This window comes from Panthera onca, chromosome C2 (genome assembly GCF_046562875.1).
Source record: "Panthera onca isolate mPanOnc1 chromosome C2, mPanOnc1 haplotype 2, whole genome shotgun sequence".
Classification (NCBI taxonomy): domain Eukaryota; kingdom Metazoa; phylum Chordata; class Mammalia; order Carnivora; family Felidae; genus Panthera; species Panthera onca.
This window is the reverse complement of record NC_138347.1, coordinates 48,400,414-48,412,972: the sequence shown is the minus strand read 5'-3', so window position 1 is coordinate 48,412,972 and position 12,559 is coordinate 48,400,414. Positions and strand designations below refer to the sequence as shown.

The window sequence follows — 12,559 nt, the reverse complement described above, 5'->3', positions numbered from 1 at the left end:
TTTTAATCTTGCATCCGCTCTTGCTGAACAAGAGAGAACTTTAGGCTTAGAGTCTACAACAAACACTAATAGCATTTTTCATAGAACTAAAACAATCCTAAAATTTGTATGGAACCACAAAAGACCTCAAATAGCCAAAGCAAATTTGAAAAAGAAAAACAAAACTGGAGGTATCACAATTCCAGACATCAAGTTATATTATAAAGTGGTACTTTAAAACAGTATAGTACTGGCATAAAAACAGACACACAGATCAATTAAATAGACTAGAAAGCCCAGAAATAAACCCACAATTATATGGTAAATTAATCTTCAACAAAGAAGGAATGAATATACAATGGGAGAAAGACAGTATCTTTAATAAATGATGTTAGGAAAACTGGACAGTTACATGCAAAAGAATGAAACTGGACCATTGTATCTTACCATGCACAAAAACAAACTCAAAATGGATGAAAGACCTATATGTGACGCCTAAAATATAACAACCCTTGAAGAGAGCACAGGCAGTAATGTCTCTAACATTGGCAACAGACACATTTCCCTGCATATATCTCCTTAGGCTATGAAAATAAAAGCAAAAATAAACTGTTGGGACTATACCAAAGCAAAAAGTTTCTGCACAGTAATGGAAACAATCAACACAACTATAAGGCAACCTACTGAATGGGAGAAGATATTTGCAAATGACGTATCCGATAAAGGGTTATTATCCAAAATATGTAAAGAACTGATACAACTCAATATCTGTAAAACAAATAATCCAATTAAAAATGGTCAGAAGACATGAAAAGACATTTCTCCAAAGAAGACATCCAGATGGCCAACAGACACATGAAAGATGTTCAATATCACTCATCAGGAGGGAATTGCAAATCAAAACTACAATGAGATACCACCTCATGCCTGTCAGAATGGCTAAAAACAAAACACAAGAAACAGGAAGTGTTGGCAAGTGTACAGGCAAGGGTACGGAGAAAAAGGAACGCTCTTCATTAAATTTAAAGAACCAGGAATGCAAGCTGGAACAGCCACTATGGAAAACAATACGGGGGTTCCTCAAAAAAATAAAAATAGAACTTCCCTACAATCCCAGCAATTGCACCACTGGGTATTTACCCAAAAAATACAAAATGACTAATTCAAAAAGATACATGTATATCCATGTCTATTGAAGCATTATTTACAATAGCAAACTATGGAAGCAGCCCAAGGGTCCATCGACAGATGAATGGATAAAGATGTCACACACACACACACACACACACACACACACACACACACACAATGGAATATTATTCAGCCATAAAAAAGAATGAAATCTTGCCATTTGCAACAATGGATGGAGATAGAGAGCATAATGCTAAGGAAAATAAGTCAGAGAAAAACAAATACCATATGATCTCACTCATATGTGGAATTTAAGAAATGAAACAAATGAGCAAAGGAAAAAGAGAGAGAGAGACAAACCAAGAAACAGACTCTTAACTACAAAGAACAAACTGATGATTACAAGAGGGGAGGTGGGGAGGGGATGGGTGAAATAGGTGATGGGGATTAAAGAGCACACTTACTATGATGAAAAAAATTAAAACATAAAAATTCCTTTTTTTAGTGATTTTGAAGGAGAGGAATACATAAAACTAACAAATAAAATATATACTGTGTCAGATGGTTACCAGTGCTATGGAGAAAAATAAAGCAGGTATTGAGAGTAGGTATTACTATGTGTATGTGTATGTGTATGTATATGTGTTGGGGGGGAGGGTTTCAATTTAAATAGAGTTGTCAGAAAAAGCATTATGGAAAAAAGTGATATTTCTTTCAGCAAAGATCTGAAGTAGATAAGGGGGAGGGTATTCTAGGCAGAGGGAACAGCAAGTGCAAAGGCCCTGATTTGAGAACTGAAGGAATAGCAAAGAATCTAGTGCAGCTAGACATAGTATGTAGATGGCATTAGTGAAAAGATGCAAATTACGTTATGGCTTTATCAGTTGTTGCATGTACTCTCGATGAGAAGGAGAAACCTGACATGATCTGTCTTGAGATCTGGAAGTATTACTCTAGCTAGATGCAGGGATAATAGAAGAGGATACACAAGAGGAGGAAATCACCTAGGAGTCTATTACAATAATCTGGTGACTTGGACCAGGAGAGGAGATGTTAGGAAAGAGTCTGATTCCCAATATATTTAAAGTAAAGCAAAGGATTTATTTACAGGTTGGATGTGAGATGTAGGAGAATTAAGAGTGATTCCAAGTTCTTTGGCCTGAGTACCTAGAAGGATGGAGTTTACCATTAGTGAGATGGGGAAAATGATAAGAGCAGGTTGGGGAGTGAAGACCAGAAGACATCCCATTAGACACCCAAGTGGAGGTGTCAGGTGGGCGTTATTTTTTTAATATTTATTTTTGAGAGAGAGAGAGAGAGAAAAAAGACAGAGTGCAAGTGGGGGAGGGGCAGAGAGAGGGGAGACAGAATCTGAAGCAGGCTCCAGGCTCTGAGTTGTCAGCACAGAGCCTGATGCGGGGTCCAACTCAAAACCGTGAGATCATGACCTAAGCCAAAGTCAGATGTTTAACCGACTGAGCCACCCAGGCGCCCCAGGTGGGCATTATTATTAACAAAATAATTTAAGACTCCCTGGCATTTAGTTAATGTATGTTTTCTTTCCCCTGCGGGCAAAACACCATTATTATACATGTCAGAGGATTTCTAAACTGTTTTGCATTGTAATTTGTTATATTTTAAATTATTAGAAACTTATTTCTAATCCAAATGACCTAGAAGGAAACTGGGAAGATGCTCAAATCTCTGTAATGAATTAAAAAATAAAAAGGAGTGCCTTCATCCATTAACAGATAGAATAGGTCTATCCTTAAATAAAATGGTAAGAGTGAGCAAGTTTATCTTCAGGATTTTAGGCTTTCCTTTCATGTGTAACTGGAGGCCAACCCTCCTGCCATTCACAGAAGAAACAGGAGAGCACTTGGCTGAGAATTTAATGAAATCCTTCTGAGAGGAAGGATTTCAAATCTCTAGAAGCAACTTGGCGACAAAGCAAGTGACTATCAAAAGTTTTATTTTTTAAAAATATTTTTTAACATTTATTTATTTTTGAGAGAGAGAGAGAGTGAGCTGTCAGCACAGAGCCCAATGCAGGGCTCAAACTCACGAGCTGTGAGATCATGACCTGAGACAAAGTTGGGCACTTAACTGGCTGAGCCACCCAGGCACACTGCAAGTGGCTATCAAAAGTTTTAAGTGAAAAAGATGAACACACTTCTTATCTAGGCAGTCTAGAGAAACACGGCTTAAGAGGGGAAGAAAGGATAGAGAAAGAAAATGAACAATACACATCTATTGGATAAAGGCAGACTTGTTAATTATGAAACAATTTGACAAATATATATACATATACAAATATATATACATATATATATTTTTCCTTACCTGAGTCTTGAGTTGTTTCTACTTTTGACAATACAATTTCTGAGGATTACTATTTGTACTATAGATCTGTGTGTGTGTGTGTGTGTGTGTGTGTGTGAATGTGTGTGTGTGCGTGTGTGCCTATAAATGTACGCAGGACTTCTCAGCCACCTCATACCACTGGGGAGACCTGGAAGGGAAATAGGCTTAGATACTCATGGTCATCAGGAAGTGTGCACTAAGACAGGACTCCTCACCCCCTCTTTCCTTTGTCCTTCCTGGAGAGAGAGTCGTGCTTAATCTCTTCTCATAATAGCTTTTCCTATTGTTATTCTGGGTTTAATAACTCAGATTTGAGAAATAGGCTGTCTAAGAGAGGATGGTTCCTACAGTCAGACTAACCCTTTTAGGTATGGAGTGGAATTTCTAGAATTAAGATTGGAGAGCACACAATGGAGGCTGATCTGACAAATAGCTATGGACCTGAGGTCTGGAGAGCATCACAAGTGGACCTCAGATGAACTGTTTAATTCCATGGTGATTTTGCCAGGAAACATACCATGAAGACAGCTCTATCATACGCAGCATTCACCTGAAAAGAATTTCCCTCTCGGGCATTATAATTTTCCATGTTACCTCAATCCTTCAGGAAAGTATGAAACAGCCTATATGATGGCAGCACCGACAATCAGGGGATGGAGCATTAAAGAGGAGTGTGTCCTGCCCTGCAGTCACCTCTTAATTAGGTCCTTGCAGAGATAGCCGTACATGAGGGAAACTGGGTTAGGGGTTTCACGTGTGACTGGCAGAGCTGGGAGCAGTGGGGGAAAGTGTGGGATATGGTGGTATACTTGCTGGGAGGGTAACTCAAGAAACCAAAAAATACTCCCTTCTCCTTCCACATACATCCTGAAAAAATGTGACCATTGATGCATGTGTATAGGGTGAAAGGTGGGGGATGAGTCCAAGATGAGGCAGATATTCATGTTAAGCATCCTTCCTCTCTTCCCAACTTCTATTATCAGTTGCTTAGTGTCTTCCTTAACACCTACAGTGTGCTCAGGAAAGAATCTGCTCTTAATTATTTATAGCTCAATGTGAATATATCTAAGATGGTAGGCTTCTTTCTCCTGAAGGCCTTGACAGTAGTATGTCTAGCCCTGTCCCAGGGTTAGGGAAGGAAATCAGTGATGCTATATGAAGTGAATTACCCGTCCCGTGAGATATTTGCATCTTACCCCTGTTCTGTAATTGTGGAATTAAAACATTTTTAACTAATTAAAAGATATTTAACCCTAATTAAACAGAGGAAATAGTACCTGGAGTATTTGGCCCGTAAAATCAAGCCAGGAAGATAGCTTCCTAGTCTACAATTGGGCATGGTCAGCCCTGGAACTAGATATGCACCCTGACTACACAGACTTTCCTTGGGTGTACTGGCACATTTCCTAGAATTCTGTTGTGTTTTTTTTTTTTAATTTTTTTTTTTTAACGTTTATTTATTTTTGAGACAGAGAGAGACAGAGCATGAATGGGGGAGGGTCAGAGAGAGGGAGACACAGAATCGGAAACAGGCTCCAGGCTCCGAGCTGTCAGCACAGAGCCCGACGCGGGGCTTGAACTCACAGACCGCGAGATCGTGACCTGAGCCGAAGTCGCCCGGCCGCTCAACCGACTGAGCCACCCAGGCGCCCCTCTGTTGTTGTTTTGTTAAGTTGCTTTGGGACCTAAGGTGGATCTGGGGATGAGAATGGCTGGATTATAAAAGGAGAAGGGAGGATAAATTAAAGAGCAGTTGCTGTTTGGCAGCAGACACACATGTAAAGAGTTCAGCTCAGTTTTCTTCTCTCCCACCTCACATAAAAAGCAAACACCATACAGTCAGGTATTTCCATTAGTAAGAGTTAATTATTCACACTATAATCACAGAAAGAATTTGTAATGTGTGATAAATCATCATCAAGTATTCATAATAATCTTATCAATATAGAACTGGTAAAAAGCATGGATAGTGCTTTTCAAGTTATGAAATATTTTCACACTTGCTTGACCCCTCACCATGACCTCAGAGTGGGTATTACTATCATTGTAATTCCCATTTTCTAGATTAAAAAAACTAAGATAAAGGGTTACTAAGGATCACACATATTGTGTCCTATGATTTTCAGGCTTAATTAAAGAAGACAAATCTAATATAAGAAGTTCAGATTATAAATTTAGAAGGTAATTACTTGTTTTACAAAAGGATTTATCATAGGAAACTTTCATGTCACTATATTTAAAATATAACGTGTTCTTTGAGAATTTGAAATACCCACTTATAATATGACAGTTATAAAGTGAGATTCATATGTACATTGATACTTACATTCAATATCACTGAACAGTTACACTCTTATATCAAATAAATGAACATTTCTTAAAAATATAAACTCACATTTCCTCTTGCCGGTACTCTAACTCCCATTGTGGATCATTTCTATTCAGAGAAAAAATAATTCCCACTGTCAGAGCCACCACGATAGCTGGGACTCCTATGTGGCAAAAGAGAGGCACCAAATTAATAATTTACCCCAAACTGAAATTAATTATAAAAGAACACAAATGAATTATACGTCTGGCCCTTTTCAAGACTATGTTATTCTTTCTACTCTAGACAATGTACTAAATGACCTACAGATGTAGGTCAATGGTGGACATAATTTTTCTGTAACTCTTTGCCTCTGTCTTTTATTGTTGGCTGTACATAATAACCTGATACTATTTCTGATTCCTTTGTAACACTTACCACAATTTCCATTCTTAAATGGCCTAATTCCTCTTTCACTTGAAGAAATTTAAATTTAGATACCACGAACACAATTCTTTTCTGGAACTTGAAAATTTTTGAAATTATTTTTCTTAGAGTCACTCTGGTTTTCTTGAAATATTTCTTTTAAAGTAGCTAGGAAACACATTATATGTGGTCTAAATTTCAAATCAAACTACTAGAGATGTTAAAGGAAATTAACATTTGAGTTTAGCTTATGATGTGACTAGTACAGCTGCCTGATCACACGTGTCTCCTTCCCAGGAGTGCGAACAACCAGGCAGAAGGCACTCCTGGTGGTGCTGGCTTTCCATTACCCCTACCTAATGGACTTGGGCTGTTAGGCCTTAAGTAGGTATTTGTTTAAGTTATTTCAAGAAAATTAATGTATGACTAAGTGGAAAAGCAAACACTTGCCCCATCCTATTAAAGAGATGAACACAATGAAATGTTGAGGAAGAGGCTTCATGGTCCTAATTAGCAGGAAATAGAGTTGGGCAGCACTGATTCCAGTCCAGGTAAATGTCACTAACAGGAAATAGTGGAGCAAGACAGCCATCACAGTGCAGGTGGGATTCGAGATGACAACAGTATCTTGCGTGGGTATTTCATTTTTATCAGAATCCATCTTATTGGTGCCATTATCACGTTTCACTAAGTTTTTATTGGAGTTTTCAATTCCAAACACAAAGAGGAGGTTAAAAATCAACATTGATGTGCACAGGCTGACGAACACCCAGGTTACTGAGGTTTTTCTGACGTTCCTAAAAACAAGTAAATATAATTGAACAAATAGAACATCGGCAAAAAATAAACTCTAGTGAAATTGTGAGTGAAAAAGAAATATTATTACTCAATGTAAATCCAGCTCATAGCCCATGGGCCAGCTGGTAAACCTACCTTTCCAACTGCACCAGAAGAGCTCACTGTCCTCTCATTTCCACAGAGAAGTGAGTTAGAGAAAATAGGTCAATACATCTTTTCTTTTTTTTTTAAGTTTATTTATTTATTGAGAGAGAAAAAGAGAGCAGGGGATGGAAGAGAGAGAGAGAGAGAGAGAGAGAGAGAGAGAGAGAGAGAGAGAGAGAGAATCCCAAGCAGGCTCCATGCTGTCAGCTTGGAGCCCAATGTGGGGCTCAAACCATGAGATCATGACCTGAGCCAAAACCAAGAGTCAGATGCTTAACTGACTAAGCCACACAGGTGCCCCCGATACATCCTTTCTTGAAACTGTTATAATAAAAGGTAACTGCTATTCAGCAGAGAGGACTCCCACTGGATTCTACTTTCTGGTATCTATATGTTGTGTAATCCTCTCCCAGGGCCAACCTGTGACTTGATCTCCCTAATGAAATGCGCCAGAAGGCCTGGAAGCCAGGGCCAACTTATTCACCAAAGTAGTGCTTAGGACCAATGATAGTTTTATGGCCCACAGCAAAGTTAACTCCTTTTAAAACCAAAAGGGAAAATAATTAACTATTATAGGTCAAAGAATAAATATGAACATATAATATTAATATATTCACCTTTATACCTATACAGTGGTGAAACATTTTCTGATTTTTTTTTTTTTTAATGGAGGAAAGACTCCATAAAGGCACTCTGCCCATGAAACTCAAAACAAGCTTTCTTTCCCCTTCATGCTTCTGGAAGTTTTGAGCCACTAGGTAAAAAGTCTAGCTAACCTATTGAAGAAACTGCATAGGAATACTCTGGGACTATGTGGAGAGGGAGAAAGACCCATCTCTCCCAGCATACCAGATGAGCCCCAGATTAGCCCAACTCCACCCACCATCTGACTCCTCACAGGAGACCATAAGAGAGACCAATGGAAGAATCACAGCTGAGCCCCATCAAGCCACTTGAGCTCAAATTAAGTCCTTAGACATAACAAATTAATGTTTTAAGCCACTAACTTTTAGGGCAGTTTCTTCTACTATAATAGACAATAGGTTCCACTCCAGATTTGCAAACATATACAAAGGCCAGCTATAGAAAGACTCCAAATGGATTTTTTTTTTTAATTTCAAAATAGGAAAAAATTCCACATTAGTAAGTGAACATATGTTCAAATGTGGAGAAAAAGTCTCTTGTACTTTAAAAAGTATTTTATATAAGGGCGCCTGGGTGACTCAGTCAGTTAAGTATCTGACTCTTGATTTTGGCTCAGGTCATGATCTCATGGTTTGTGGGTTCGAGCCCCATGTGGGGCTCTATGCTGAGAGCAGGAGCCTGCTTGGGATTCTCCCTCTCTCCTAGTCTCTCTGTCCCTCCCCCACCCTGGCATACACACACACATTCTCTCTCTCAAAACAAATAAACATTTAATAAATAAATAAATAAATAAATAAATAAATAAATAAATAAAGTCTTTTATATAAAAAAAATCAAGTATGGATTTTAAAAGAAGGCCAGTTTTTAAGAGTCTCTTATAGTTTGCCTCCCTCCCTCTCTAACTTTTTTTCCCCCCCCTTCACCTCCCCCATGGTCTTCTGTTAAGTTTCTCAGGATCCACATAAGAGTGGGCACCCGTTGGGATGAGCACTGGGTGTTATATGGAAACCAATTTGATGATAAATTTTGTATTAAAAAAAATAAGGCCAAATATAATTTTGAACTACTTGTATAAGTTTAAAACAAAATGGTATAAGTTTAGCTTATATTACATTTAAAGAGTAAGGTTTTCATAAACATTTTAAATTAAGTAAAAATATTTAAAATGTGTTTCATGGTCTATTGCTACTAATGACATTCTTCATAATTTGAGTAGACTGATGATTACTATCCCTCTGAAAGGCTTATACTCAACAAAATTTCACCTGTGTCCAAGAAACATATTTTAGGAAATACTTGCTGACAGTCAAATGGCCAAGATGCTCTGGATGATCCTTATAATATAAACCATGCTTGAAGACTGTTCCTTTCTTTGAAGACATAATTTCTGGGGGGTAGAACCAAGGATTCTTTAAAACTTTTGGGTTTGTTACCTTCTCACCTTTACCTAAGATCTTTGCTAGAAAAGAAGAGCCTTTTCTCATTTTGTCTGCAAGCTGGCATTGTTTACCAGGAGTCTTTAAAAGGCAGTGGGAGGGAGAGAGAGAGAAAATGAGAATGGGTGTGTGTGCTCATGCTCACATGTGTGTTCTGTGGTGGCCTACCTGTGTATTTTCAGATTGGCAGAGAATTCAAGGTTTCCCTAAATAAGGGTTGATCTCAAATGTGAGGTTTCATATTGTCTTTACTGTGCACGTATTGTTTACCTTAATGGTTAAAGGCAGATATATCCATAAGGCCCCTTTAATGACATATTATAGTTCTCTGTATACTATGGTATGCAGTCTTATATTAATGAAAGTTACAGAATTTCCATTCACTACCATCTAAGCCTTTCTGGGTTTTTCAGAATACAAGACCTCTTCAAATAACTATTTCCCTAAGTTTATTACTGTGCTTAAAGTTCTAACATCTCCAAGTACCCATTTTTAATATCTCAGAATCTGATGAATAAGTCTGCTTACTAATTACATATCCTTTATGATTTTATAACATTCCATCATGAACCTTCTCAGTCTTTGGATTTCTACAATGCATAAAAAGTGTATATTTAAACAGAACTCTGCTCGTCCTCTTGATGTTTTAGTTGAGATTTTCTGAATAATTCAAAATTTAATTCAGTCTTTTGAAAGTTTTAATGACCAGAACTGCAAAAAGTACTCAAAAGATTCCTTTTATATAAAAGCAAAGTTAGCTTCTAATTTTTTTCCAGTTTCAAACAGAAATTGTAATCCACAGGAAGAACAGGCTATTTTCAAATAGCCTGGATCTTCTGTACATTTCTATATTCTGTACATTAATATTGTTATTTTTCTATATAATATATATAATTATATAATGTATTATAACATATATTATGTAGCTTATATATCTTATGTATCTAAATTATTTATAATTTACTATAAATTATACATATTATATGTAATTTATATATAATTATGGGGGACCCTGTCCATGAACAAAGAAAACTATTTGATTCACGTTTAGAAGTCAATACCATTTTTTAATTTTTGTTTTTGTTTCCTGATGAATTTTTAGTGACATACATGGCAGCATAACTGTGCTAAGAAACATGTTGATAGAGAATGAAAAAAAAATCTGAAAACCACTAGAAGTACTGAAATTTTAGGCAAAGACACTAGTTATGTACCTACCACAACTTATTCAAATGGGTTCAAAAACTGTTCAAGTATGATTACGATAGAAAGACAAATAAAAGGGGGCCCTGGTAGCTCAGGTGGTTATGCGTCCAACTTCAGCTTAGGTCGTGATCTTGCAATTTGCAGTTCTTGAGTTCGGGCCCCTCATTATGCTCTCTGTGCTAGCATAGAGCCCATTTCAGTTCCTCTGTCCCCCTCTCTCTGCCCCTCCCCCACTTGCTGTCTCTCAAAGATAGATATTTTTAAAAAAGAAATACAAATAAAAGGACAAATATAAGAGCCATTTCATTTTACATAACAGACCTGTAACTACATGACATGCAATGTTCGTTCAAGGCGCTTACCACTATTTGTAATCATATATTTAATTCTGTATATATCTGTATAACATCTGTCTTTGCCAAAGAATATAAATATCATGAGAAATGAGAGCTTACTTGCTGTTCATAGTTTGGTATTCAGTTTGTATGTGGTGCTTGGCCCATAATTAGCACTCGTTATAAAAACTTTGAGTGAATGGCAAGAGATTCATTAAGTGTGATAGATAAAGAAGAGGAATCAAAAGGAGTTCTGGCTCTTTGAACAAATGGCTTTTTCTAAATATGAGCAGAGAAAGTGAAAAATGTGCCTGGGTCATCTTGCTGTACCTGAAATTAAAAAGTGCTTAAAGACTGCTAGGGACATGCCAAAACAACATGAAGAGACTCCCTCTGGTTACATTCAAGAGTACACTTCTTTACAAAGGAATAGAATAAATAAAGAGAAAGAATCATTTCAACCATCAAGGTAATAATATATTCCAACAAGAACCATTGAGTAAAAGTTGGGGAACAGAATAGTCACACAATTTTAAAGTATCATCCCACAGATTACTTATTGCTTACAAAGGGGAAAATATTAACCTTTAGGGTGTAGAATTCCAGTAGACACCACTGTAAACAAGGAATCCAACTTAATACAACCAATAATGGGACAAACCGACATCACATGCTTCTTGCTATGCCACACTGAAAAAGACTTAATGATTTAGTATTCTCATCAAAAATGTTTAACCCCTATCTAATCATGAGGAACATTTCAGACAAATCCTAAACTGTTGAATATTCTACTTTCTACAATATAACTGACATGAACATTTCAAAAGATTTAATGTCCCCAAATGCCAAAACAAACAAAAAAGCAGAGGAATTATTTTAGGCTAAATGAGACTAAGAACCATGACAACTGGGGTTCCTGGGTGGCTCAGTTGGTTAAGTGTCCAACTTCGGCTCAGGTCATGATCTCACAGTTTGTGAGTTCAAGCACCACATCAGGTTCTATGCTGACAGCTCAGAGCCTGGAGCCTGCTTCAGATTCTGTGTCTCCCTCTCTCTCTACCCCTCCCCAACTCATGCTCTGTCTCTTTCTCAAAAATAAATAAACATTAAAAAAATTTTAAGAAAAGAAACATAGCAACTAAATGAATTGGGGGGGACCACTCAGCTATAACGGATATTAATGGAACAACTGAAGAAATTTGAATATGGATTGTATATTAACACAGTAACATTATATCAATGGTAAATTGGTTGAGTTGAATTTCCTGAGTGAGAATAATGGTATTATACTGTAGAAGAGAATACCCATGTTCTTAGGAAATGCTTGAAAATTTAGCAACTTTTCTATAGGTTTTCAACTTTTTAAATAAAATTTCAGGAAATATTTTAAACATCAATGCTTTCAAAATAAAAAGTTCTGAGCCTATACATCTGAGAAAACACTTATGAGAGAATTTAGTAGGGAGAAATAATTCTGAAAGAAAGATGAATTCATCTTGGGATATCTTGAGTTTGTGAGGAGGACCACGTAGGAATACTCAATAGTCCCACTTATTCTACAGATATTCCTCTACTAAGGGCCAGGTACTGTGCTCAGTCTTGGGGATACACTAATCAAAACAAAACAAACAACAATAGAAACAACAAAATCAGAAAAAGTCACTGTTCTCATTGATTTTCATGCTGATGGGGAAAACAGAGAGTACCCAGGTAAACTAATAAATAACAAACTTATATTTACAGATTGATAAAAATGTAGCATGTGAAAAAAATAACAAGTGCTATAC

At 36.9% G+C, this 12,559-nt stretch overlaps 1 protein-coding gene across 1 annotated transcript in view; it reads right to left on the bottom strand.

Annotated features, from left to right (window-relative positions):
* The window catches only part of ADGRG7 (adhesion G protein-coupled receptor G7), a 78,053-nt gene that overhangs the window by 16,022 nt on the left and 49,472 nt on the right, over positions 1 to 12,559 (bottom strand). The window contains exons 12-13 of the mRNA XM_060640166.3: positions 6,659 to 7,005; positions 5,870 to 5,966 (exon numbers count right to left, since the gene is read on the bottom strand). Coding sequence (XP_060496149.3) covers positions 5,870 to 5,966; positions 6,659 to 7,005 — 444 coding nt within the window. The remainder of the gene's footprint in view (positions 1 to 5,869; positions 5,967 to 6,658; positions 7,006 to 12,559) is intronic.